Source organism: Melozone crissalis, unplaced genomic scaffold (assembly GCF_028551555.1).
Source record: "Melozone crissalis strain CALT ecotype California unplaced genomic scaffold, PUWL_Pcris_2 ptg000019l_1, whole genome shotgun sequence".
NCBI classification, from domain to species: Eukaryota; Metazoa; Chordata; class Aves; order Passeriformes; family Passerellidae; genus Melozone; species Melozone crissalis.
Window position 1 is genome coordinate 19,620,526 of NW_026535797.1, and position 26,487 is coordinate 19,647,012.

A 26,487-nucleotide genomic window follows, 5' to 3' on the forward strand; every position below is an offset into this window, starting at 1 on the left:
AGGTAACAAACTTTCCCCACCCAAATCTGATTGGCAGAGATGAAGAGGAGCTGAGAAAGTCCCTCTCAGAGCTGGCAGATCCCAACCCAAAGTCCATCAAGCGCATCAGCAGCTGCAGTAACCCCTTTCTGGACTTTTCCCAGGACGCCAGCATTGCCACTTACAAGCACGGGCTGTTAGTCCGCAAGATCCACGCCGATCCCGACTGCAAGAAAAGTAGGTGCCTGGGGAGCCCATGGGGGCCCTTGGGGCAAGAGGGCACCAGTGAACTCCAGAACCGAATGGGAAGCAGGGTGGGAGTCACTATGTGATGGCCATCTGTAGCTTTATGCCAGCCTCCAGCATCAGTGCCCCATCTGTCTGGCTGTGCCAGGCATAATTCAGCCCTCAGGCTGGGGAGCTGGACAGCCTCTCCCTGCTCACAGCACTGGGAAGGGGGCAGGCAGGGTGGTGGGATGGGGTTTCTGGGGGTTTCAACCCTGCCACAGGATTGTGTGGATGAAGGGATGTGTCCTGTGGTGTGATAGACAAGGCACACAGCAGGCTGCAGCTGGTTGGGCACTGCCAGGCACGTTCACCGTATTCCCCACAAAATCCCTCCTAAGCCCTGGCCATCTAATGCTGCCTAGAAGTGATTAGATGCAGCTGCCCTTCAAAGCCAGCATTACCTGGCAGGCAGCACTGCCTTGTCCCCATGCCCGAGCACGGAGGCAGTGGTGGAGCTGAGCACAAGCAGCGAGGCGGGAGCACAGCGCTGGCCCCGGGAGGCGGCGGGGCCCCCCTGCCAGCCGCACCATCTGCCAGCCACGTGCTGCACGGGCTCAGGTGCGCAGGGACAGCCCTGGCGTGCTGCCCGTCCCGGGGGTGGGTGACGTGCGGCGTGGCAGGGCTGGCTGGAGGAGGCTGGGGGGTGGCTTTCCCCCCCGCTCCATTCTGACGCTGATGTCTGAGCTGCTCTCTCCTCCCTGGCAGCACCCCGAGGGAAGCGCGGCTGGAAGCCCTTCCACGCCATCCTGAAGGGAATGATTCTCTACCTGCAGAAGGTAGGCAGCATGCCACCCACACCAGGGACAGGGATTGTCCCCAGTCCAGAGAGACAGCAGTGAGAGAGGACCTGCAGCACACAGCATGGCAAAGCCTCGCCTAAGCAGACTGGGCACCCTCTATGCCTGAGCTGTTGCTTGGGGACCTGGTGGCACCCCCGTTTCCAGGGTGCTTGGGTACAGCTTGGGCAGTGAAAGGCGCTGCTAACTGAGAGCACTGCGTGCAGGGGGTTTGGCTGGGAGGAGAAGGGTGCCAGGGTCTTTCCCCTGAGTGGAGGGTTGGGCTGCACATCCAGTTCCCTGCAAGCACGCACATGGGGAACTGGGGGCAGTGGGGAACAGCCCCCTGTGCTGTTGCCAAGCCAGTGTGCCTGGGTTGTGTAGCTTCTCTCCAGGGGTGTAGCATGAGCTGGAAGCAGAATCTGCAGCTGCCTGGTGAAGGGTGATCTCCAAGCCCTGCCACAGCCAGCACTAGTCTGCAGTTCCTGAAACCTCAGAGCTGACTCATGGTGGGGCGCATCCCTGAGCTGGCTCTGAAACACCCCATGATTTGCAGGAGGAGTATAAGCCAGGGAAGGCACTGGCAGAAGAGGAACTGAAGAATGCTATTAGCATCCACCATTCGCTTGCCACACGGGCATCTGACTACAGCAAGCGACCCAATGTCTTCTACCTCAGGACAGCTGACTGGAGGGTCTTCCTTTTCCAAGCACAGTGAGTCCTTCAGGATCCTGGGCTGGGCCCCGCGCTGGGGCACAGGAGCTCCCCTGTCTTGAGTCTAGGGTGGGATAGGGCTTAGGGCCACCTTGTTCTCTCCTGTCCTGGCCCTTTCTGAAAGGAGAGGGACCTGGTGTCAGTGCTGAGCTTTGCCCAGCTCCTCTTTTTCCTACACTGCTGGGCTCAGGTTGGCTGTGGGTAGAGTCCCAGGTGCCATGGCTGGCCAGGGCCAGGCCTGGGGGACTCAGACCTTGTCTGTGAAGCAGATCCCTCTGTCTTTGGCAGAGATAGCCCATGTGTATTTTGGCCTTTTTTCTCAGGAACCCCGAACAGATGCACTCTTGGATCACGCGCATCAATGTGGTGGCAGCCATGTTCTCTGCGCCCCCCTTCCCCGCAGCCATCGGCTCCCAGAAGAAGTTCAGCCGCCCGCTGCTGCCCAGCTCCTGCACCAGGCTGTCTCAGGTGGGCCACAGTGTGGGGCAATGCTGAGCCTGGGACAGAGCCCCGGATCTGCCAGTGGCACATTCCCCCGTGGGGGGATCTGTGTGGTGCCATGCACCCAGCTGCCTCCCCAGTGAGGTGACGGGCCAAGGGGGAGACAGAGAAGAGGGGTACCGAGACTGGGGGCAGACTGTGAGGTCTTGTTCCTTGCAGTGGGGCTGGAGTCAGGTGATGGTCAGACCATGGAGGAGAAAGTGGTCCCACATCACGGCTTGCAAGGTCCTGCCAGGGACCTTGAAAGGCAACTGACTGGGGGGATTAGCTGGCACTCGTGCATACCAGGGCAGTTATTCATAGAGCAGAAAGGATTTAAAAAAAACACCAGCCTAGTTTCAGAGGGATTAAATTCTGCTTTAAGACTGCAGTCAGCCCCCCTATGAGGTGAGAGCAGATTGCCCCCAAGAGCCTGTGATTTTGCCTGTCATTAAAAAAAAAATCCAACCCAGCAGCAGCAGCAGCTGAGATCCTGGCTGCTTCTAGAAGGGGAAAAACCTGTTCTGTCCCTGGCCATCTCACACTACCAGGGGGACAGAGCAGGGCACTGACATGGTGCCACCCTTCCCCAGGAGGAGCAGGTGAAGAACCATGAGACCAAGTTCAAGACAATGTCAGCAGAGCTGCTGGAGCATCGTTCCTCACTGCCTGAGAAGAAGGTGAAAGGCAAGGAATATGAGGAGCTAAAGCAGAAGGAAGAGTACCTGGAATTTGAGGTAAGCTGGAAGATGTTCCCCTCTGCCCTCAGGCCCTCTGCCCCTACCTGTTTGGCCATCCTCAGTGATGGGACCAACCCATCCCATTGGCTGAATTACACTGCCACTGCCATGGTCTAGGACCATGAGCATTCCTCTGCCCCGGGATGCTGGCTGGGTTGGAGGGACCATGAGCATCCCTCCCTGCAGGGATGCTGGCCATAGGACAGTACCCAGCTTGCCAACCTGTCTCTGCTGCACTGTGCTCCTCAGAAATCCCGCTATGGCACCTATGCCATGCTGCTGCGGGCCAAGCTGAAGGCTGGCTCCGAGGACCTGGCAGCATTTGAGTCCACCCTCTTTGACACAGTGGGTGGGGAGGACGATGGCCTGAAAAAGTCCCGCTCCAGCCCCTCACTCAACGCAGAGCCCTCCAGCACGACCACCAAGGTGAAGCGCAACGTCTCGGAGCGCAGCGGCCGCCAGCCCCCTGGCCACCCCCACAAGTCCTAAGTGTGGGGTCTCAGCTGCCTGCACTGCAGCTCTGTTCCTGCTCCCCCAGCTCGGGGGCGGAGGCCGTGTGCCTGCCGAGACCCTGCATGTGTCCGTCTGTCTGCGGCACGAGCCGGAGGGGGCGACAGCCCTTCTGCAGCCGCCAGCACCAGCCATGCAGGGCCATGGCCCCTCCGCCGGAGACAGTGGCAGAGCAGGACGGTCCCCAGTCCTTGCCTGCAGGAGTTGCCTGGCCCCATCAGACTTGTTCCTGCCCCTCCTTGTCCTGCACTTGGCTGCAGGACCTACTCTTGCTGCCCTGGGGAGAGGGAGCAACTGAAACCTACCCGCTGGGCTCAATTCTTCAATGGCTTAAAAAAAAAAGACAAACGCAGCAAAACAAAGCCAGCAGCTGCTTCTCCAGCTCCATTGTGCCATGGGGGTAGATGGGAGGGGGCCAACCCTAGACTGTCCCCTCTCCTAGGGCTGGTGGCCAGGGAAGCCAGGCAACAGCACCTGGTTCCTTCCCTGCCACCTCAGTCACCTCTGCACCCTCCCCGCTTTCTTACAACTTTTGAACAGTTTTTGTGATACAGTTTTGCACTTTTTAGTACCAGATCAAGCTGACCACCAGGAAGGTTTTTTTTTGGGGCTACTTTTGATGCTTTTTGGGAACTGTTTAAAAAAAACAAAATCACAAACCCAGCCATATCTTGTAGGCAGTGCACTCTGAGGGAAAAGGGTTTTTAAAAGGACTCAGGGGGCGATCCAGCTCCCCACGCCCTCGCCCTATAGCAAGCTGAGCATGGGCTACTGTGTGTACTGCTGCTGCCTGCTCCCCTGCTCCACTTCAGCACCAGCAACCCTATGGGGAGACAGCCCTGTGGCTGCCAGTTCCAAGGAGGCAGCCTTGAGATGGCAGCACCCATTGCTGCATGTGTGGCTGCGTGGGAGGCTGATGCACCGGTGCTTCATGACCCCCATTTTCTACCACCCACTGCTGGCAGCTTGGACTGGCCCTGTTTGCAGAAGCTGGGTGTGAGCATCGTACCCAGGGCGTGGTGGGCAGCAGTGTGTAAGTACTCGCTGTGGAGTGGTGACCCCTGGAGCCAGGGTTGATATGGGGGGGTTCCCCTGCCCTATGGGTCCAGTACAGGCTGGAGCCAGCTTCTCTTCCCATCTCTTTCCAATGCGTGGTTGGGGCCTCAGAGGCTACCAGCAAAGCCTGGTCTGTAGTGCTGCAGTTCTCATGCTGCAGCAGCACTGGTGCAGCCCCGTCCTCAGAACCAGGCTCCCTCCTTGCCAAGGTGAGGGGCAGGCTGGGGCAGCCCTCTACATTCCAGAGTGGGCTGAAGGATGCTTGCTTGTCTAGAGCAAGGTGCAAGTGATGGAGCATGGCTGCAGGATTGTCCAAAAAGGGGTCCAGGCACAGTGAAGGGCTGTGACCAGGGGCTGGCACACACACAGTTCTCAGCCGCCTGGCACCTGGCTGGTTTCAGCACTGACTTTGCGAATGTGTCAAAACTTTTTATTCTGCTCTTTTGAGTCTATTGCAAAAAAAAAAAAAAAAATCCACCCTTGCCCCAGGTGGCTTGGGGGGTGGTGGGGAAAAAAAACCTTTGTACAGCTTCTTCTCTCAGTTACTGAAGTAAAACTCGCTCTTCAATTCTTGGGTGCGCTGTGTTTCTTCCCCATGGCTGGGGGCAGCCCCAGCACCAAGGGATGCTGAGGAGGGGCTGGCAGCCATCTCCTCACTGCCAGACTTCAGACCCAGGCAGGGTTCAGGGGGGTTAGCACCCAGCTCACTGCTGGGGCTGGAGAGAGGGAGGGCAAAGAACTCCAATGGAACTTGTGTCCTTTTATTCAGTTTAAAAACCATTAAATAAGAGCAGAGACGGGCAGGCGCCAGCTGCATCCCATCCCCCTGAGTCCAGGCAGCCAGACCCCCTAGTCCAGGAGGCACTTGTGTGGGTAAGGCAGAGGGCAGTGCACCTCCCTGTGTGATCACTGCTGGATGGCTCCTCAGTGCACCTGTGGCTGCTGGCTGGAGGGCAGCTCACCCCCTGGCTTCAGGGCTAGTGTGGGCGCCTGCTCCTCCTCCACTGACTCACTGCCGTAGGCACTGTCTTCCTTCAGCTCTGCAAAGCAATCCCCAGGTGCTTTTAGTGATGGGGCAGCGGGAGGGGCAGCAGAGACACCCCTGCCCACCAGCCCCAGCCCTCACTCGCTGTACCTGTGCTTTGCAGCTTCTCCAGTGCCTCAGTTTTGTGAAGCATCCTCACGGCATTGTGGAGCCCCATGGAGTCCAGGGCCTCCAGCAGTCCCCCCAGGCTGCCACCTGCCAGCTGCAGAGAGAGAGCACTGAGTAGGGCTGATGGCCAGACAGGCAGGGGGACAGAGGCACCCCAGCCAGGCACTGACCTCGTAGCTGCGCAGGAGGCTGGCACTGGGCGAGGGCGTGTCCTTGTAGGTCTCCACGAGGCTGCACAGCCCCAGGCGCTTGGCCAGCTCGATCCAGTCTGACCCACTGCAGTCCCGGTTCAGCAGCTGTTCCAGCCCCTGCAGCGCCTCACTGTCCAGTGACAGGACCTTCCCTGTGTGAAAGAGGTGCCTCCATTACAGGCTGCCCATCCTTGCTGCTGGGAGGGTGTTACCTTGCCTAGGTGTGGTGCTTCTGAGTCGGGGGGTGGGGCACAGAGGGGCTGCTCACCTGGCTGGGGGGCAGTGGGCAGTTCTGCCTTGGGCCCCTGCTGGGAGGCCTGCAGCAGGATCTCCCGCACCTGCAGGCAGACATGGATGTCAACCTTCCAAAGCACTGCCCAGATCCCCCATTGGCCCCTCACACCTTGGATCTCTGCAGGACACGGAGGAGCACAGGCATCCTCACAGGAGCATCTCCTGGAACTCTGCTCCATCCATGCCGTGGCCTGCACAGAAGCTTTCCCAGAGAGTTTGTCCCGCTGTGCCACGCACCTTCTGGCTCCGAGTCAGGTCCAGGGATGTGTGGCAGCGGCGCTGCCGGTGCCCTGCCTGCCAGTGCCCCTGCGTGGAGAGCTTGGAGCTGGTGCTGTGCTCTGCAGCCAGGGCTGGCTCCCCCAGATCCATGGCCAGCTCCTGCTCCTCAGGGTCAGTGTCTGTGTCACTACTGGCCTCTGATGAAGACAGGCTCATGGGCTCATCATTCTCACACAAAACATCTGCCCCTGTCGGGAAAGGTTGGCATGAGCCAGGCCCACAGGTCTGACCTTGTGCCTGGCACCACCCAGTACAGGCAGCCAGAGCTATGGAGAGGGAAAGAGGAAGGGCAGTGCCTTACCAGCTTTAAGGAGCAGTTTGGTGAGGGTGGGAGAGCCCAGGCCAGCAGCCAAGTGCAGGGGGGTGTTCCCGGCGAAATCCCGGCTGTTGATGTCTGCTCCCAGCTAAGAGAGGTATGAGACCGTGAGGATAGGCTGCCTGGGCACTGCTCCTCCTACACCCCAAGGCCACAGGGGAGCCCCCACTTCTGCCAGGAGCCTGTAGGAGACCCCATCCCTGTCCCACAGCCACCACTACATCAGCCACTCCATACCTTCTTCACCAGGTGGGTGGCCATGTTCAGGTTCTCCATCTCCACAGCCAGGTGCAGTGGGGTCCTCCCACTTTGCCTCTCCACTGCATTCACATCTGCTCCCATCCTGACCAGCAGGTCCAGGCAAGCCAAACTCTTTTCCTTCACAGCCAAATGCACAGGCAGGAGGCCTGCAAGATGGGGATAGGCTCAGCAGCCTTCTGGCCAAGCCCATGATGGCACACCGGGGTTTTGCCCATCACCCCTGAGCCACACTCACCACGGAAACTGGGCAGGCGGAGCAGATAAGGGGCAGCTGAGCCCAGGTGAGCCAGCAGTGTCCTCAGCATCTCTTCATTGCCAGTCTGGAGTGCCAGGTGCAGCAGAGAATTGCCATAGCGGTCCAGCAAGGTTGGGTCGGCCCGGGCTTGCAGCAGGAGCTGGACCACTTGGGGCTGCTTGGTGATGACTGCCAGATGCAGTGGCGTCTGCAGGACAGCAGCATATCCTCAGCAGCGCTCACAAGAGGAGCCAAGTCCTGCACCACCATTCTCTCCAGTAGCTGCAACTTGTTCAGATCTGCAGCCTCCCCTTAGCAGGAGCAGCTACAGGAGCCCCCAGGGTTGGAAAATAGGAGTGAGGAACTACTCCCAGGTAGAGGAGAACTGGCTGCTTTGAAAAACACGTACCTGTTGCAGGTTATTGGAGATGTTGATGATCTGCTGGCTGGGGATGCTAACAATGATGTCGATCAGCTGCTTGATCACAGCTGTCTGTTCATGGATAATAGCGAGGTGCAAAGGCCTGTAGAGAGAGTGGGATGGCCCCTAGCTCAGCTCCATGCTTCTCCAGATACTCCCTGCTGCCCTCAGAGCCCCCATAACAGCTCTGACAGACAACAAGACCACCATGCTCTCCCTTCCAACCCTTCGTGCGCTCACGTGTCTCCGTTCTCATCCTGTGACGCGGCCAGGTGCCTCTGGACTGCCAGCAGCATGCGGGGGTCGGCGGTGACCGAGTAGTCGAGCAGGGCACGAGCATTGCAACGGGCTAACGCCAGCATCCGCAGCTGGCACAGCTGGGCTGGGGGGCAAAGCAGGATGTCACCTCCAGGGCAGCAGCCCCATCCACCCTTCTGCACCCACCAGGTATGGAGAGCAGCTAACAACCCCAAAAGGTCCCCTGTCCGTGCCTCCCCTCCCGCGCAATGTGCCCCAGCCCTCCCTCAAGCTCAGCTCCTCCTACCGTGCTTCTGCAGCTCCTTGCAGTACGTGCTCTCTTCTGCAGGTGCCTGCCTGTCACTCTCAGGCCCCTCTGCCTCAGGGCCCTTCATCTGCACACCCCCCTGGTAGCTCCCCACTGGGTGGGGGCCGGGCGAGTAGATGCTGTTGTAGGTCAGCCCAGAGGAGTATGGGAAGCTGAGGTTCCCACCTGTGGGGCAAGGCAGAGGATGGGTGAGCAGAAGGAGCCCCCAGGGCCAGAGTTCAGCCATCTGAGAGAGGAGGAAGAAGAGGAATCGCCACTCACCTCCTCCAGAGCCAAAGCCCCCGGCCCCTCCACCGGCCCCCCCCATGTGCGAGCCACCGCCAAAGTGCTGAGGAAACTGAGGCAGGACTTTCTTGCGCTTCCTCTCCACTTCTTCCTTATCTGTGGGGAGAGAGGGGCAGCAGGGTCAGAGGCAGCCCTAGCAGCAGGGGACAGGCCAGCCTGCCTGGGTGGTGCTCACCTTCCACCACTGGGTAGTAGGTGAACTGCTTGGAGTCACTCACGTCGCCTCCCCGCTTCCGCTTCAGCTGCAGGAAGACGGTGACAGGACGGTCGATCTTGGGCTTGTGGTATGGGGGTGTGCGGAAGACAATGGCATACTGTGGGCAGGACATGATGGACATGAGGTTCTGCTCATCCCTGAAGCTGGGGACAGGGCTGCCTCACCCCACAAGGCAGTCATCTGCCTTGAAGCAGAGCAGGACACTCCCCACCTCCCCTGTACCTGCTTGTGCACATCTGTAGGAGAAAAGTCCCCGAAGGCCTGCCAGCCGTTCTCATCATCCTCGTAGAAACGCACTTCAATGTCATCTGGGGAGACAAGTGGCACTGGCACCGCCTGTCTCCTTGCCCCAAACAGGCTCCAAGGACAAAGACTCCTGACCACCCAGGGGCCCCAGATCTCTCCTGCTACAGCCCCTCCAGGTGGTTTCAAATGAAGAGAATGGCTTTACCTTTCTGAACTTTATCACACAGCAAGTAGACTTCGTCTCCTCCCCGCACGGAGCCTGCTGTCTTATCCATCCGTGAGATCTTCAGGTTGGAAGCACCGGGGGACTCTGCAAATCAAGAGGGGTTGGGAGTCTCTGTGCAGAAGTCCTTACCCGCTCCTGCCCCATCCCCTTCCTGGACTGGCCCCACACTCACTGCTGTCATGGATGGGGTCTGAGATGACAGGCTGGAGAGCCAGCGTGAAGTTGCCACTGCTGTCACGGAGGTAGGCGGTGAAGCGCAACCGCACAATGCTCAGGTCCATCACCTTCTTCAGCTCCTTTGCCTCCAGCTCGATCTCACGCAGCTCCACTTCTGCCAGGGCAGGGCAACAAACTGTCAGGCTGTTTGGGGGGACAGTGCTCCAGGTCCCCTTCCTACCCCCCCAAGCCCCACACTAAGCCCAGCCCCAGTTGTCAGCCCACAGTGCCAAGCCCCACAGAGTCCCCAGGCTGCCCTCACCCGTCAGCAGACGGCTCCTGTTACGCATCTTCTGCTGCTTCAGCTTTTCCTTCATGATCTCCATCATATTCTTCTTGGTGACATGGAGCACACCCAGGTTGCTGAACCTGGAGAAGAGGGAACCTGCTGGGATCTGGGAGCATCAGGAGCAGCAAGCCCAAAGGGGCACACACTCCTGCAGCTGGGAAGGTCCCGAGCACAGAGCGGTGCCACTCAGGCAGCAGGGAATCAGCGTGTGTGCAGCCAAAGAGGAGCAACTGCAGAGGAGAGAAAAGGAGCCCCAGAAAGCCTGGGCTCCCACAGGTGACGAGTCCAGAGGGCTGTCAAGGACAAGACCAGGAGAACTGAAGGCCAGAGGGATGCAAATGGTATGAGTTGAGCCAGAGATGGAAATGTAAGAGCAACTGCAGCAGTGGCAGAATAACCCTGTGACTCCGGCTGGCTTCAAAAGTCATCTGCAAAGCTGGGGAGCTGCAACCTCAAGGACAGAAGCTCAAAATAAGCTGTATATGTCAAAACCCAGAGACAGGAAAAACGCTCAGGGGACAGAGTTGTAACAATGAACTACACCTGCCTGACCTCATCCAGCAAACCCAGCTCCAGAGTGCACTAACCCCTATCTTCTCCCCATCTCAAAAGCTGCAGGCAGCACCCACAGCCACCTCACACGGGCAAGAGGCCACCCTGGCTCCTCCTTGCACATACTGAGCAGTCATGTCCTTGGGTCCCACGATCGTGACACAGTTGCCAGCCTCGTTGCACTGCTTGCCCACCAGGCTGTGGGCATGGACACGGGGAGGGTCACTGTGCGTCACCAGGTCTACCTCGATCCGGGCCATCCCTGTGTAGTTACAGATCTGCAGGGAAGAAGGAGATGGGGGTCAGGTACAACAAGCCAGGAGCCTGAAGGATTCTCTACAAATCCCTGTTATCCCTCCCCATGGCCACAGCCCTTCCTCTGTAGCTCTCCCATCTCTCCAGCACCAGGACACACACGAGAGTTTGTTATAAATTTCCTGTCCTCCCTTCAAGGCTCCCTGGTGATGCTCAAGCACTACTGGCTGAGGACACTGCTCCATCCCCTCCCATGGCAGCGCTCACCTTGACAGTGGGATAGGTCTTGCGCCCCTTCTCGCTGGATGCTCCGGGCAGGCCCCCATGGGAAGGGCCCTCGCAGCCGTACCGAAATCGGAAACCCCGCTGTGGAGGCAGAGAGTGAGTCAGCCAAGGATGGCCAAAGCCTGATGCCGTGAGAGCATGACACAGTTACACCTGTCTTTAGCTGGGTGACATCCTTACCTGCTTTGGCTGCTCAATAATGACAAGGTAGGGACCTTCCGCTGGAGGAGAGAAAGGAGAGGTACCAATGAGAAATATGGGATAACCAAAGTGTATGTTCTCACTAAGGATGCTAGAGATATAGGGACAGCCCTGAAGGTGATGTGACTCCTGTCTGTCCCATGGGGGTCCTCAGAGCCCCCAAACCCTGTGCTGTCACAGCCCAGCTGAGAACAGCAGTCAGAGTAGCAGCAAGAGGAGGGAAGGGCCAGAGGATGCTCTGCCACTTGGGAAACAGGGACCCCCAGGAGGTCACAGCCCAACTTGGCAGTCCCTGGTAGACTGAGCAGTAGGGACAGATGGAAGAAGCCCCATCCTGGTGTCACGAGTCAGGAATTTCCAGCCAGCCCACAGTGGGGTCAGTAAGGACAAAGCCTGTGGTGCTTCTGGAAACTTAAAGGTGTGAGTCAACCTGCTGGGAAACTCCGCTGCAGCTGGGGACCCCTGGAAGGGTGCAACCAGAGGGGCCCTTACCTGTCTCCATCAGCGGCTCCTTCTGCTCCATCATGTGGGAGTCAAAACTGAAGTCATCATAGTCAATCCCATCCAGGCACTAGGTGACGGGAGGGAAGGGGAGCGTGATGAGTGTGTTGGGCCGGAATCCCCCAACTACCCTGGGCGGGTGACGGCAGCTTGGCACAGCAGCCCGTTCGGGCAGGCACAGATCCCTGTCCCTCCCCGGGAAGAGAGGAGGGCAGGTGCAGACCCCTCAGTGCCCACCCCCGGAGGCTGACACAGACCCTCCCGCCTCCCAGCCCGGAAGCAGGCGCGGACCCCCACCTCCCACCCTCCCCGTGGGGTCGGGCACTGCCCCGTGCCCAGCTCCGGGGCCGGGAGCAGGCAGGACACGCGCCCGGGCCGCTCCGCTCCGATCCGTGCCGCACTCACGGGCTGGAACTGCTCGTCCATGTCGGCGCGGGGCCGGCCGCCGGCCTGCGGGGAGAGGGTGGGGGTTGAGCGGGGAGCGGGGCTGCAGGAAGGCACCGCCGCTCCGGAAAGTCCCTAGAAACCCCGCCGAGCCGGGAAATGACGGGACCGCGCGTCACCGCCCCGCCCCGCCCGGGACACGGCCCGGGCCGGCCCGGGGCACGGCGCGGGGGCCGCGGGACGCCAGGGCCGGCCCGGCACGGCCCGGAGCGCGGCTCTGCTCGGCCCGGCCGCTCCCGCGCCCGCCGGCGGCCGCTCGGGGCAGCGGGACGGGCTGTCCCCTCCTCGCCTGGGAATTTCGGACTCGGAGCCCCGGGCGGGCTGGAAATCCCGGAGCACTCCCGCCCGCCTCCCCGGGGCGTTCTCGCCCGGGCGCTGCCTGGCAGCTCCGGGGCGCCAGATGTGCCGTATTTTCCCCTCGGGAGTACGGAGGGATTTGCCCCACGCCGTCCCCAGCCGCCTGTCCCGCTACGGGTGCCAGTCCCGCCGCGCTGCCATGAGCCCTTGCCCGGCCAGACCTGCAGTGCAGCACGGCTGAAACCACTCGCAGAAACCCCTGCGTTCCCCAAGATCCCCACCCCACATCATCCATCCTGCACAGGGATGTGTCTCCCACACCGGGATGTCGTCTCCAAGCCCCTATGGACTCAAACAGGAGTCGCCCCGAAGTGCTGTCCCCAAGCCCACTGGCTCCCCCCTGGACATGGGAATTTCTCCATCACTCTGCAGAGTCAGCAGCCCCTTGCCAGGCACCCAAAGGGGTGCTTTCCCTCTCCCCCGTTTCAACTTACACAGCAGCCCCGGCATCCTTCCCGCGGAGGTGGCCAGAGAGAGGCATTCGCTATCCGTGTTCCCATTGCCTCCTTCTCATTGGCTTCAGAGTGGAAGGGGCAGCCCCAGAGCTCCCTGTGGGAGCATCTCCCACCACCCCAGCACGCAGCGCTGGATGCTTCCCGCCGACCCCAGCAAGGCACTGCCAGCAGCAGGGCCCACAGCGCTCACACCCTCCTACTCACCGAGGAGGAAGAGGTTGGTCTCAGCAACCCGTTCAGCCCCAGCATGGCCACAGGGACTGCCAGTACCACACACAGGAGTTCCGCTGGGGCCAAGGTCTGCCTGACCACACAAAACCACCGGCGACTTCTAGCAAAGGGGCAGGATCAGGGGAGAGCCTACGGCACGCTCCGCATTTCTTCTCACTAACCAATGAAAAGAAAAAAAAAACCCCATATCTGACTCCATTTCTGAATCAGTGGTTGCTGCAGGTCTCACTCAGGGGATTTTGAGTGTGTGGGAGAAGAGGGGAAGGAAGGGGATTGTTCAATCCGTGCGTGACTCATATTCTTCAGAAGCTGAACAGAGCCTTTTCAAGGAGATTTTTCAGCCTCTCAAGTCTTCCAAAGGGACTGTCCTGTGACCTCAAGCCTGAGGTTTTTTCCGGTTGGCCTGCCACCTAAGCACAGAGATGCATCCCAGGCAACTGTGCAGCCTGGGACAGGGGGTCTGTGGGACCTGCAAGTGCAGGGGAGGGTGCAAGGAGAGGTAGACATCCAGCACTGAGAAATGAGGTGGGGACCTTCCTCCTATCATTCTGCAGGGGCTTCTGAAGCCTAGGAACATGGACACAACCCCCTGGTGGTCTGTGGGAAGCAGCACAGACTGCCAGCTGTTCGGGTCCCATTGACCATCCCACCTGGACAGCTTCAGCCTGCCACCACGTCACCCACCTCATCTGCTCTGCAGAGAGGTGAACAAAGGGACAAGCAACCTTCCTCAGTGGGCTGGGAACAGCCACCTACCCTACCCACTGAGCCTGGAGGGAGAGCCCAGGCCTGAAGCTGCTGGATAAGAGCAGACTGTGCCCCTGGAATAGCGCAACTCCCCTTCTCCAGTGGCATCAGCTCCATCTCCTGTTGAAGGGTTTTCACAGCTCACTCACTGCTGCCAAGGACACTTTCCACTTGCTGCAGCAAACAGCATGACTAAAGAATGTCATGAACTTCTACCTGTGTCTCCCCACCCCACACAGCTCTGGCTCTCTCTGGAGGTTGCCAGCCATATCCCTGCATCCTTGTGCAGTGCGTGCTGGAGGAAGCCCACCTTGCTTGCTGAGCAGAGATGGTGTCACCACCTGCTTCCTTGTTCCTGGAAAAGCAACCTCAGGCAACCTCAGAGCTGCTCTCCAGGTGAAGTGCTGCCTCCTGTGCCAAGCAGCATGCCTGTCTGGCCTCCAGGACTGGGGTTTCCCCTAGGAGTGCAGCATATGCAGCTTTTATCCCCCACACATGCCAGAAAGGAATGCATCTCTCCTTTCTCCATCAGTAGCATTCCCTGCTCTGTCTTCCCAACACATCTGCCCTGGATCATGGGCTTGAACTGCAGACCCCATTTACTTGGCTAATTCCTCCCCATCTTCACACACTCCTAGGGTTCAGGCAAGATTCGCTGGGAATGGGGGAAAAGAGCAGCAATCCAGCTGCAAGGCACTGCCCAGAGCAGCATCAGCTCCCTGCCCTGGAGTGCAGCACTGCCACAGCACCCTTGCCAGATGGCACAGCCTCCCTGTGCCAGCCAGAGCACTTCAGTTAAGGGCTAGCCTTTGGCAAACAGTGCGAGTTAAAGCCAATCTTCCATGCCTGCAGCTCCTTGAACGTGACCTAGTAATGCAGGTGCTATTTTCTTTCCTCCCATGACAGTCGGCTGACTTGCAGAGCTGATGCCCTGCAGGCAGGAGGGAAACACACATCAGCCTATCAGAGGCAGGAGAGTTTAGTAGCCATGGGAAAGGCTGCTCCAGAAATGTAGGAGGCAGCAGGAGCACAGCCCTGCTCTGAACTGTGCTGCTGTACAGCTGACATGTTCCAGCCACTCAGCTGACTGCTCCCCTAACATACTCTTCCCTTTGCATTTTGATTTTCCTTGGGTCTGCTAACACCTGCGAACAACAGCCCTAAATACCTGGCCTTGCTTTCTGCAGGAATCCTGTGCTCTGCTCCATCCCTGGAGTCCCAGCAGCTACTGCTGAGTCTCTCTCATATTGCGTTCACAGTGACTTTGCTCTGAGACCCTTCCTGGAAACCAAGTCCTTGACCAGCAAGCATGGCAGAGAGAAATCCCCTCTTCCTGAAAGCTTTCTAAGCCTTCTTCTCCTGACAGCCTGCTTCTGACCACTGAAGCCATTCGTGTATCTCTGCATAAAATGCCTTTACTCCCATTGTGGCTATCAAGTTGGTTTTGGCAAACCCCAGCCACCACTGATCTTCTGGTTTTCTCCTCTGAGGGCCTGTAAATCAGCTCTGCTGCTATGACCGATTAACCCAGCTGTATGCCCTTAGAGAAGCCCTGCCAGTGTCAGCCCGGCGCTCGCTGTCTGTCACTCTCTCCAGTTTGCTCTCTGCCCGCAGTACCACCGCCGTGTTGGTGCTCACAGCTCCATTGGGGCTATGGCTTGCCGAGCCTGCGGGCACGGATCTGATTCCCCCCGGAGCGGGCAGCAGGCCAGCCCAGCTCCAGCGCAGGAGGGCTCAGAACGCGAGAGGGAGAGCTGCAGGATGGGGCAGAACCCAATGGCAACACAGAAAATAGGGAACTTCCCACCGGCAGGGAAAAGGGTGCAACGGCCAGAGCTGGGACTGGCTGTCTCCTCTCCCCTCCAAGAGAACAAATGTCTCTCCAACCTGGATCTTCCCGACACCCCCACCCCAGCTGGCCGCATGGCCGGCCAGAGGCAACCCGGGACCGGCTGGAGCGAGAGAGAGCCCAGGACCCTTCCGCTGGGACGGGCAGCCCGAGCACAGGAGTTTTGGCCTCGGGACGCTCAGCTCCCTTTCCCTGGGAAGCGTTCTCCCGCTGGCGCGGGGAGCTCTGCCCGCCGCTGCTCGGGCGCGGCCCCCCGGCACCCCCAGGACCCGCACCCCGCTCACCTTCATCCCCGCCGCAGGCTGGCCGCCGCGCCCCGGCCCGGCACCGGGAAAGTCCCGAACCGGCTCCGCCTCCCGGGGCTTCCCGGACCCGGCTCCGCCCGGCGGGAACAGCGGGAGGGCGGGCCCGGGGACCCCCGAAGGGACGGGCAACTCCGGGCTGCTGCGTCCCGGCGACATCGCCTGTCCGTGGCACTCGGGTCAGGGAACCGAGCCCCGGGCTCATGGCTGTGCCCCGAGGGGACAGGACCCTTCACCCCATTCCCAAGGCCGTTCCCAAGGCCAGCTGCTACTCCAGCGGGGAAGGACCGTCTGCCTCGCCCATGGATGATTTTCACTTTTATTATTGTAAATTCACTGTTGTCTTTATATATACTTTTTAAAAAATATATTAGATACAAAAGTCAGAAAGGCTCCTCTTTGAACTACATATACTGGTGGATTTACAGGCCGGTTTGGAAAAAGTGGGCAAATAGGAAAGCCCAACTTGATCAATGCGCGCAGCAGCAGCAGCAGTAAATGCCCCTCTCCAGGGACAAGAGGACTATATATATATATATATATGTACGTGTATATATATATATATTTGTAGATCTATGCATACACACACATGCACGCACACACAGCACTCACAGCCCTCGACACCTCAGCCCCCTGCCGAGGACACGCCAAGGATGCTGCGGCTGAGCGGGATGAGCTCCCGCCAGGCAGGCAGCGGGCAAGGCACCAGAGGACGGATTTGGGAGTCCCAGAAGAAAGGGGCACACGCTTCTTCTGTTCCTACAGAAGTGCTCCCCCTTTCCATGGCTGCACTCCCTGGGACAGCTTGGGCTGGCAGCAGCACAGAGCAGAAGTCCCCTGGCCAGCAGGCACGGTGCCTGCAGGACATCCCCTACATGATGGTAAATTTGAAGACTCATTTCCCAAATTAGCTGGAAGCAGGGAAATGCTGTGACCAGGGAGGTGAAACCTGCCTCAGCAATTCTCAAAGCTGAAAAAATGCAGGAAAAGCCATTGACTGATGGCATAGAAGGCCTGAGCAGTGAGAGCCCAGGCATGGGGCACAGGGGTCAGCACAGTCCAGCTGGGGCTGCTGGTGCCATCCTGCAACAGAGTGAGACACCACCCCCACCTGGGAAGGCAGGAGGGAGAGAGCCCCTGCTGCCATCCTCACTGGGGTTCAAACAGACTGACAGTGCAGCCACTTCCCAAGGGAAAAGACACTCTGTGTTTTTGGCTCCTCTGACAGTCACAGTAGCCAGATGGAAGGCTTGCTTACCCCTATGGAGGTGGGAAGAACACAGATCTCGTCCCCTTTCAGCCCACCACATCCCTTTCAGGAGGAAGCTTCAGTATGATTGCCTTCAGCAGCCTGACTCACACCAGGTTACCCCAGAGGCTCAGGGGCAGATCCTGGCTCTGCTGATACCAGGATGGCATCCCCACAGCCCAGCAGTGACCCCAAACCCTGTGGACAGGGAGGGGACAGCTCCTGCAGGGGCAGCAGCTGCCAGAGGAGCACTGGACACAGCTCCTGCTGAGAGTGGAGGGCACCGCAGGCCCACAGGCACACACACACAAAAACACATAAACACAAACACACACACACACAAACACATACACACACACACACACACACACAAACACACACACACACACACAAACACATACACACACACACACAAACACACACACACACACACAAACACATACACACACAAACACACACACACACAAACACACAGCAGCGGGGTTTTCAGAAATATTCAAGATGGGGAGTCACTGGCAGAGCCCAATTTGGGGTCTCCACTGTGGGCTGCCTCCTGTGGGGGTCAGGCCATAGCCAGGCCCTCCACGTGGCTGTGGATGTGGGCTGTACTGGACAGGCTGCTCTCGCCTTTGTAACTTTTGGGGGCCCGGCTGGCTTTCAGCAGGACCAGGAAGGTGTCTGTGGAGATGGCCCCAAACTCAAAGGTGAATGTGCCGTAGAAAACCAGGACATCAATGATGAATATCCACTCACACAAGGCAGCCACGTGCTGTAGCACAAAGCTCTCCTGGATGAAGAACACACCACCTGAGGGTATCCCAGTCAAGGATAGTACAGCGAACCCCATCCACCCCAGAGAGCCGTGTCTCACTGTTACTGCATGCTGGGGTGGACGTGAGTACCCATCCTCTGCAGGACAGCTACACCACCACCACTCCTAACACTGAGAAACCCCCACATGCTTCTCCCAGCACCAGAAAGGCCCTGGCACAGGTGAAGCGGTGGCATACATGCCCAAACCAGCCTTGATAAATCACTGATGCCAGGCTGGGATTATCTGAAGAGGCCAGGGCAGGATGAGCTCAGGCTGCAGGTCTCTGTGCAAGCCAGGTGCCCAGATCCTCAACTTCCCCACACTCCTTGTCTCTTCCTTAAGCCAGGCTGGTGTTCTCCATCCTCTCATAGGATGCAGTCAAAGATGATAAAACTCAACCTTTGAAACATGGTTTGGACTGTTGCATCCCAGTCCTGCAGCACCTCCTGTCCTCCTGTGCTGCAGGCTGGCCCACACCAGAGACAGGCCCTGCTCCCACTCCTCCAGATCCTACCACTACCAGAATTTTCTTATCCTTCTCTCATCCCCACCAAAAATCTGCAGGGAAACCTACTGCAAGAGCTACTGTGGGTGAGGGGAGGAGGTACATTCCCCAGCCCTCCAGGCAAAGCCTCCAGCAGTACCATCCCTTCTGCAAGGGAGACCAAGATCTGGGAGAGCTGCAGAAGCAGGGACCTGACCTGTACAGTGCAGAGCCCTCTGCTCACTCCTCCCACGCCAGAAAGATCCCAGCCCTCTCCCCACACTGTCCACACCACAGCTCGCTGCTTGCCCGCTGCCAGTCCCAGAGCTTAGAGAGCAGAATGGCCACAGCAGATGGGCACCACTCCTGTCCTCCTTGTCCTTACATGCCCTTCCTGTCCCTCTCAGCTGGCATGGCCCTGCAGCAGTCCTGCCTCTCCCAGCTCCCAGCCTGCCTGCTCTAATGACAGAGCAGGACCCTCTGATATGTGACAGGCCTGCCAGCACCCCCAGGCTCCTCTTGTGCAGCTGATCTCAGCCAGACCCCAGCCAGCCTCTTTGGGATCCATGGACACTGCATGCTTTTTCCCCTTCCTGCCCAATAACCACTACCTTGTTTCCCAATTTATCCTCAACCTCAGTCCAAATAAACTCCTCCCTCCTCAGCCACGCACTTGGGACCATTCTTTGAGCTCCAGCCCACCTGATGCCATGACCTCTCTCCCTGGTAAAGTGTTCGCAGCCCCCGTTACCTGCTCACCAACCCCTTCCTTGTCCTATGGGCAGGTTGGCTGGCATGTGCCCAGAAGTTCTGGCTGGCAGAGTGCCAGCCAGAAGTGCCACCTGGCACCTTCACACAGTACTTTTGTACTCAGCTTCGCTCAGAGAGGTAACCCAGATGGACTTTGCATTGCCAAGGGTTCAAAATACCTTTGTCCCATTAAAAAAGCCCAACAATTAACCAGACCTGAGTGGTGTGTGACTGGAGCCTGCAGCAGTGGCTGGGCTGCAGCAGCCAGGGCATGGCTGGTTTGGGGCATGCCAGCACCCCAAGGACACCCACCAGCATCCCTTCCCCTCCTCAGCTCTGGTACTGCTGCTCCTCTAGCCTACAACTGCAGGGAGCTGCCCACGCTCAGTGCCCTGCCCAGCTCCTCTCCTGGTACCATGCCTCATTGCCAGATAGGAATAGAGAATTTGGGGCATATACCCCACTGTGAGGACCACTTTTCACCAGCCAGTTCCCAATGTTCTTCCCACACCCTTCAGGATACTGAAGACGAGGGTGAAGAAGGCCACGGTGGTGAGGATGCTCCGCAAGTGGCCGGTCCAGTACTGCCCTCGGGTTTTAGCCATGCGGTAGGTGAGGATGGACTGCAGGAGCAGGAACAGCATGCTGGTGGGAAAGGCCACCCCTGCCCCAATGTAGTGTAGCACCTTGGCGTGATCCACCTGTGGGGAAGAAACCATCAGTGCCAACTCCCTGGGACACTGCCTATCACAGCGCGACTCTGCTCCAGGAGTTGCACTCCTGCCCAGGAAGGGGTGCAGACAGCGCTGGGAGCAGGTCCAGGCAGCTCACCCTGTGCCTGACTCCTGGCTGAAGAGCAGACTTGGATCCACCATCTACTGCTGGGATCTCAAAGAGCTCTGTTTCTTTTATCCATGGGCCAGCAGCCCTGCTGTGCCCAGGGGCAGGGGCTGCCCTCTGCCCTGAGCGGCATCAGGAACTGCCTGCACCCCTCCCGAGGGTCAGAGCCCAGCGCCGCTCACCACGGCGGGGCCACAAGGGGGATCGGGGCCTGCAGAGCTCCTCCCGGGGCTGCTGTGGGCAGCAGCCTCCTGCCAAGGGGAGGGACTGGCTGCCGGGAGCCCGGGCCTGGCAGAGCAGGCAGGGGCTGAGCACCGCCGTGCGCTGCCAAGCTGGGCCCGCTACGCTCCCCGTGAGCACAGGCTCTGCCCCGACAGCTTCCTGGCATCACCCTCCGAGCAGGATCAGGAGCAGCCTGAACAGCATGTCCCTGCACACGTCCATGGAGAGGACAGACAGTGCAGAGGGGGCACAGGTAAGGGTTTAATGAAACCCAGCAGCTTAATCTGCACTTGAACTATGAATACACGAAGAGGACGCCCAGTACCCTGGGAAGCACGGCACTGACTCAGGGGAAGAGAAGGATTGCATGGATGGGATGCTGGACCAAACTGACAGCCCCAGACCCTACCCTGCTGAGCACAGCCATTGCCCCCCCAGCCAAGGCCCTCTCCTGCCCCCCTACCCCAGGGGCTCCCGAGGAGATGCCTTACCTGAAAGTTGCCCACCATGGTGAGGCCAGCAGCGCAGACCCAGCCAGTGGCCAGCCCCAGGGTGTTGAGGAGGGACGGCCCCAGGCGCTCCAGGAGGTGGGCATAGCGCAGCAGGCCCACCAGGATGACTGCGGGGGGGAAACACAGCCCTGTCACACGCCACTGCCTGCAGCCCCCTCATCCACTGCTGCCCCATGCTCCATGCTGCTGGAGGGTGCAGGGCAGCCTCTCCCAGCCCTGCTTTCCCAGCAGCAGAAGGCACTCACCCATGAAGGAGCCCAGGCTGCAGATGAGGCTGAAGAAGCAGCTCTCGGGAGGCAGGGTGCCACACTTGCTGCGGGGACAAACAAGACCCACAGAGCACTCAGACAGGGGGCACTGGGCTGTGTGCCTGGCTCCCTCCTGGGCTGCCCTGGAGGGGTCTCAAAGCAGCTCTGCCCCCACGCTGAGGCTGCTCACCTGACGAGGGGGATGTGATCCAGCGTGCAGCAGGAGCTGGGGCCGTCCATGTCACAGGACTGGTTGTAACTCCTGCCAGCAGCAAAGGAACAGGGTTAGGAGAGCCCAGACACTGCCTAGGACCCTCCTGTCTCCTGCCCTGCAAGGGCAGCCGAGTTGCTGTGCAGTGAGTTCAGCCCAAACCCAGGGATGTGCCCACAACCTCCAGGGAGTGACCCACTGCCCAACAGGCAGAGTCATGCCTGTGTTTCCACAGCCTGTCCCCCTGCTGGCGCTGCTGCTCACCCAGAGCCCCCTTCCTTGAGGAAGAGGCTGTGCGGGCCGGGTGTGGGCTCAGGGGGTTCTGGCAGCCCCACACCCAGACAGGAGCAGCAGCACCCACCTGCCAGCCCCCTCACATATTCCCGGCATGGAAGCACAAGAGAAGCCGGGCACGCAGCCATTGACAGCTCCAGGTTTGCAGGGGATGGGTTGGAATGCTGAGCTATGCGGGGAATGGCCCCCACAGCCACAGGCACCCCCGGGGCAGTGCCACCGCACCTGGGAGGGCGGGAGCTGGGAGGCACTGCCTGAGGGACAGCATGACCAGAGCCAGCCCCAGGCTGCCCTGGAGCCAGGCACACCAGCAGTGCACCCGGGCTGGGCAGGGCTCTCTCTGCTGCCTGCACCCACCACAGTGCGCTGGGAGCACCTCCTGCTCCCACAGAGCCCGTGAGTCCAGCACCCCAAGCTCTTATCAGCCTTCCTGTACCACAGCTGCTGCCTGCAACCCTAACCAAATTCCACCACGGGGTTCATGTGCCCTCAGCCTCACCGCTCTCCCAGGGGCTGGCACACACTGGACTGGGGTTTTGTGTCTCTTTGCTGCAGCTTCACTCATGCATCCAGCACCTCTGCCTGGCAAGGCCTAGTGGAACCCCTGCTCACACCACAGGCAGTGAGTGCAAAGTTCTCTGCCCCAAAGGGCCTCTTCAGGCACCCCGAGTCCCACGTGGCAGGGGGACTGAGGCGGGACAGCACTGTGGGGGGAGCTGTGGGGGGACAGTGCTGCCCTGTCCCTCGCCCAAGCTGTCCATCCACCACCTCCAGCAATGCAGCGAGCACATGGTTAAAAAAGCCTTTTTGGAAAGGGCTGGGCTGAGCTCTGATGTTTTTTCAGTCTCCTCAGTTTACTGGTGGCTTTGTTTTCCAACCACTAAACTGAGGCGTGGAGCCCCAGGCCTCGTCAAAGGCTGCTCTTGGGGCTGTGTTTGGTTTGGGAGGTTTTTTTTATTATTATTTTGTTTAAAGCAAGCAGCCCCAGGCCGGGAAGCATTATTCGTCATTAAGGGCTGGCTGTGCGGCAGAGACAACCCGACACACACATTCTTCCCAGGGCAGAATCAGCCATCAGGCAGGAAATGGCAGCAGGATTTTTTTTTTCACTTCTTCAAACACTCCAGCAAGAATTAAACTAACATGGATCTTCCTGGGCAGATTTTTAAGGCGACACTACAAGCAAAAAACCTTGCAGAAGGAGTTGCCAAGAGACCAAGCAGTGTTTCTTTTCCCAGCCCTTGTCTCTTCCACGCCTCATCCCCCATCTGGGGGTGTTGCAGGCAGTTCTGTCCATGGGGTGTCTGGGTGCTGCAGGACCATCCCATCCCCCTGGCACTGCCAGATTTAGCCTCAAGCAAGCAAGTCACAACCTTTTCCATGGAGACACACAGCTCTCTGTAATTCCCTGACCACTTATTTTCATACTTTCTCCATGCTGTGTTTTTTGAAAGGCCTCCTTCTCCCCTGCCTGGTTTGCAGCAAGGCTGGACTGTTCAGCAGAGTAGCTGTTACCACAGAGAGCCTGAGCAGGGGAGGGAGGGCAGCCCAGCCCTGACTGCAGCTCGACCCCAAGCTGTTCTGCTCCCAACAGCCACTGGGCTGGGCAGGAGGCATGTGCCCTGTAGCATTTGCACCCCATCACCACCAAGTCTGTTGGGGAAGAAGGCAGCTCTGTGCCCCTTTACTGCTCCCACCATCCCCAACCCCCCTTCAGCACAGTCAGGGTGCAGGGAGTGCCTCAGCTACCCAGTGGTCTAGCACAGCTTGGCATACTTTTAAGTGGGACAGGTATGGAGGGACTTGGCATTATGAGGTCTTTAATCAAGCCAGGATGTGCCAAAAAGCCTCTGCTTCCCTGCAGGCCTTACCAGTTGTGGACAGGGCAGATGTGGTTGTTGGACAGTGCCATGGCATATCTGGAGGAGAGACAACAACAGGGTTACCACAGCCACCCACCTCCCTGCACCCCCTTTCCCTGCCAGCACCCAGAGCAGCCCCAGGGACAAGCTGCCAGAGCAGAGGATACGGGCCCTCAGTGCCTGCCAGGGCCAGCACTCATCCTGTGGCACCTCCCAGCTTTACAAAGCAGGAAAAAGAAAAACAAGTGCATGAGCTTGTACTCCACAGAACTGCCACTGCTGGGACCAGGTTCCCCTGCCTTATACCCCCATCCCTGCTGAGAGCCACCTCCTGCTCCAGTTCAGTGCAGCTGCTTCTGTGGGCCCTCATCGTGCTGCTGTGCTCCACGGGCTCTGGGGGACTGCTCTGTCACAGAGCCTCCCTGGCATGCCCCTGCCATCGGACTCTCCACCAGCCTGCAGCTGTGCCAGGTGATACCCAATGGTGCTGGCCCTGCCGTGCTTCCCCCAGCCCCTGGCTGGCCAGCAGTGAGCTAAAGGAAGGGTGGAAAAGCAGCCAGTGCACTGGGAGGGCATCGTGGGGACAGCAGCCCCATCAAGCATGTGGCTGTGGAGTCACCCTTGTGCCTTAGTCAGTGTAACAGGGGGTTCATGACATGCATCCTGCTCCACTGCAAGGGCTCTCAGCCCTATGGCCCCCACCCCAGCTATCCAGGAGCCCTCCTGCCCAGCAGCTACAGCAGTGGGCAGCACCTTGTTGTTCAAATCACTGGCGGTTGTGAACAGCTCAGGTTAAAAATAGCCCCCAACATCAGTATGAAAACTCCTCTCCTGCCCAAGCTGGCCGTGTAACAGCTGGGCTGCAAAAGGATGATCCCAGAACAGAGGCAAAGAGCAGGACAGGTGGGAGAAACCAAGGAACAGCATTCCCAGCCACCAAGGAGCAGAGCCCTCACCGAGCCATCTCCCAGCACAGGTATCCAAAAGACCCACTCCCAGGGCAACTCAGGCTGTGAGGATCATGAGCAGCAACTCCCACCTGCGCTGCTTTGGTCTGGAGGCCATCTGCGCCCCAGGGCCACTCACGGGAGACAGCCCATGCTTTGCAAGGTGTCCAAGGGAAAAACTTGCAGCATAAGTTCCTAGCACCAGGAACAATCGGCTTTGTCGTGAAGACCTGCGTTCATGTGGGGTGCATTTGCTCCATCCCATACCCCAGGAAGTCCCACCACCTGTATTGAACCTCTGATGCCTTTGAAAAAAGTCCTTCATCCACTGCTTACCTCTGTTAAGGCCTGAGAAATGGACTGCTGGAGTGGACCAGTATTGTTCACCCAAGTGACACAGCCTCTACTCCTAGCACAAGGCTCATCCATCCATCCATCCATCCATCCATCCATCCCATGGGATGGGTGCCCACACACGGACCGCATTCCTGGTGCTGCAGTACCTGGGCTAGTGGCGTGGCTCCCAGTGCCGTCCCCGGGCCACCTGAGCACTCAGGCCGGGACGGGGGTGCGCAATTCCGCAGGGTGTCAGGGATTTAAGGACAGGGAGGAACATGCCAACCCTGCTGCAGGGACGCGGAGACCACGCAGGGCGGCTGTGGGAGCCCCTGAGTGTCCAGAAGTCTCCCCGCAACCTCCAGCCCGCTGCATCCCACCCTAAAGCATCCTCCAACCCCCGGCCCTCAGTCATCCCGCAGCACCCGGCCCGGGCCCCGGCCCCAACGCCCGTGGGTGGGGGGCTGGCGGCGACCCCGCGGCACTCACACGATCCACATGCCGGTGATGGTGAAGGCGGGCAGCGTGACGGGCAGGATCCCCCAGGCCGGCATCCTGGGGCCTGGCATGCCCCGCCGGGCTACGGGCGAGCGGGGCCGCCGGGCCGCCGCCGGGCCGCGCTCCCCATGGGCTACGGGGTCAGGCCGGGGCCGGGCTGGCGGGCGGAGCGGGTCCGGCCGTGCGGAGCGGCGCCGGGACAGCCCAGGCCGGCCCCGCCCCGGGGCAGCGCGGGTCCCGCTCGGCGGCAGGGCCGGGCCCGCCCCGTCCGGCGGCAGCGGGGAGCGGGACGGGCCGGCGCGGCCCCGGCGCCACGTGGCGGCCGCGCTGCCGGCCCGGGGAGCAGGTCGGTGCTGGGGAGGGCAGCCGGGAGCAGCACAGAGCGGAGCCGGGCTCCGCGGGGCGGGCGGCCCCACAGCGCGCAGGGACAGACTGTGTCGCAGCGAGGGACAGGCTCCCCTAGAGCGCAGGGGAGGGCAGGCTCAGCTCAGCGGCGAACGCTCCTCCCGGGAGCTTTGGCCGAGGCTGACCCGGGCATCGACAGCCGGCTGCAGGGCTGGGGGCCTCAGCCCCCTCAGCTTCAGGTGATGCCGTCTCTGCCCGAACGCTTCAGTTCACTCTTCTTCCATGGGGCTCAGCATTCTGTCCTGAGGACAAGGCTCTGTTTGCACGCCAGGAGTGACTGTCCTTGTGCTCTCACTAAATGGCTGCAGCCGCACTGCCAGCCAGTGCCTGCACACACTCCCGACCCGGTTACCCAGACCTCTCTCTTTCCAGACGCTTTCTACAACTAGGGATTAAGTTTAGCAGCCAACCCTGCTGCCCAGAGAAAATTCCATTTTTCTCACAGAGAAAACGTGAGGAAAGGAAGCACAACTTCCCCTGGCAGAGGAGCAGCGCTGTGGTAAGGCCACGGACGTCCCATTTCCCTATTGGGAACTCAGCAGGAACTTGCCCTCTTGGCCCCCGGCTGCTTGTGGGGATGTGCTTTCAAGTCCCAACACATCCTCCATCGCCAAGCGGTGTGCACAGCCCTTGAGAACGCAGCATTTGTGCTCATAAAGGCTGCACTTTGCCGTCTGCAGAGAGGAGCTGCCCGGGGACAGCTCTGACCCTGGCCGGTGTGGGAGAGGAGCGCTGGCTGCCCACCACCTCTCCCGGGCCAGGGCCCTGGTTACACAACTGCGGGAGCAGTACTGCACACTGGGAATTGTAGTCGTGGGGGGATCGCATCGTCCCCTGCATTGACTTGTGCCCCAAGCAGCCTCCCCACGGGCCCAGGGTCTCTCCTCGCTGTTCAGCCC

The 26,487-nt window shown here is 59.7% G+C and overlaps 3 protein-coding genes across 7 annotated transcripts in view; 1 reads left to right on the plus strand and 2 right to left on the minus strand.

Annotated features, from left to right (window-relative positions):
- Positions 1–26,487, plus strand: part of PSD (pleckstrin and Sec7 domain containing) — a 178,572-nt gene that overhangs the window by 36,758 nt on the left and 115,327 nt on the right. For 2 of the 4 annotated variants that reach the window (XM_054276649.1, XM_054276648.1), the window contains exons 12-17: positions 38–216; positions 973–1,043; positions 1,600–1,757; positions 2,081–2,225; positions 2,831–2,974; positions 3,227–5,021. In XM_054276649.1, coding sequence (XP_054132624.1) covers positions 38–216; positions 973–1,043; positions 1,600–1,757; positions 2,081–2,225; positions 2,831–2,974; positions 3,227–3,466 — 937 coding nt within the window. In that variant the 3' untranslated portion in view covers positions 3,467–5,021. Of the gene's footprint in view, positions 1–37; positions 217–972; positions 1,044–1,599; positions 1,758–2,080; positions 2,226–2,830; positions 2,975–3,163; positions 5,022–26,487 lie in introns of those variants that run through there. The other 2 variants (XR_008483040.1, XM_054276650.1) reach the window with 2 other exon arrangements.
- NFKB2 (nuclear factor kappa B subunit 2) lies at positions 5,304–13,100 on the minus strand. The gene is made up of 23 exons (XM_054276651.1): positions 12,992–13,100; positions 11,937–11,981; positions 11,523–11,601; positions 11,010–11,050; positions 10,812–10,910; positions 10,416–10,567; positions 9,711–9,817; positions 9,405–9,563; positions 9,212–9,316; positions 8,983–9,068; positions 8,719–8,857; positions 8,520–8,639; positions 8,238–8,423; positions 7,934–8,075; positions 7,682–7,796; positions 7,273–7,480; positions 7,014–7,183; positions 6,762–6,864; positions 6,419–6,648; positions 6,156–6,225; positions 5,867–6,039; positions 5,679–5,790; positions 5,304–5,583 (listed from the first exon to the last, which is right to left on the minus strand). The coding sequence occupies exons 1-23, from the start codon at positions 13,034–13,036 to the stop codon at positions 5,468–5,470; spliced, it is 2,802 nt and encodes a 933-aa protein (XP_054132626.1). The 5' UTR covers positions 13,037–13,100; the 3' UTR covers positions 5,304–5,467.
- Positions 13,039–25,257, minus strand: TMEM150A (transmembrane protein 150A). 2 transcript variants are annotated; one of them, XM_054276664.1, is made up of 8 exons: positions 25,175–25,257; positions 23,412–23,459; positions 21,226–21,297; positions 21,033–21,100; positions 20,767–20,894; positions 19,737–19,914; positions 17,919–17,972; positions 13,039–13,174 (listed from the first exon to the last, which is right to left on the minus strand). In XM_054276664.1, exons 1-8 carry the CDS (start codon positions 25,252–25,254, stop codon positions 13,119–13,121), a joined length of 684 nt encoding a protein of 227 aa, XP_054132639.1. In that variant the 5' UTR covers positions 25,255–25,257; the 3' UTR covers positions 13,039–13,118. The 2 variants fall into 2 exon arrangements, with proteins under 2 accessions (XP_054132639.1, XP_054132638.1); XM_054276663.1 differs by lacking the exon at positions 13,039–13,174 and having other exon boundaries at positions 16,490–17,972.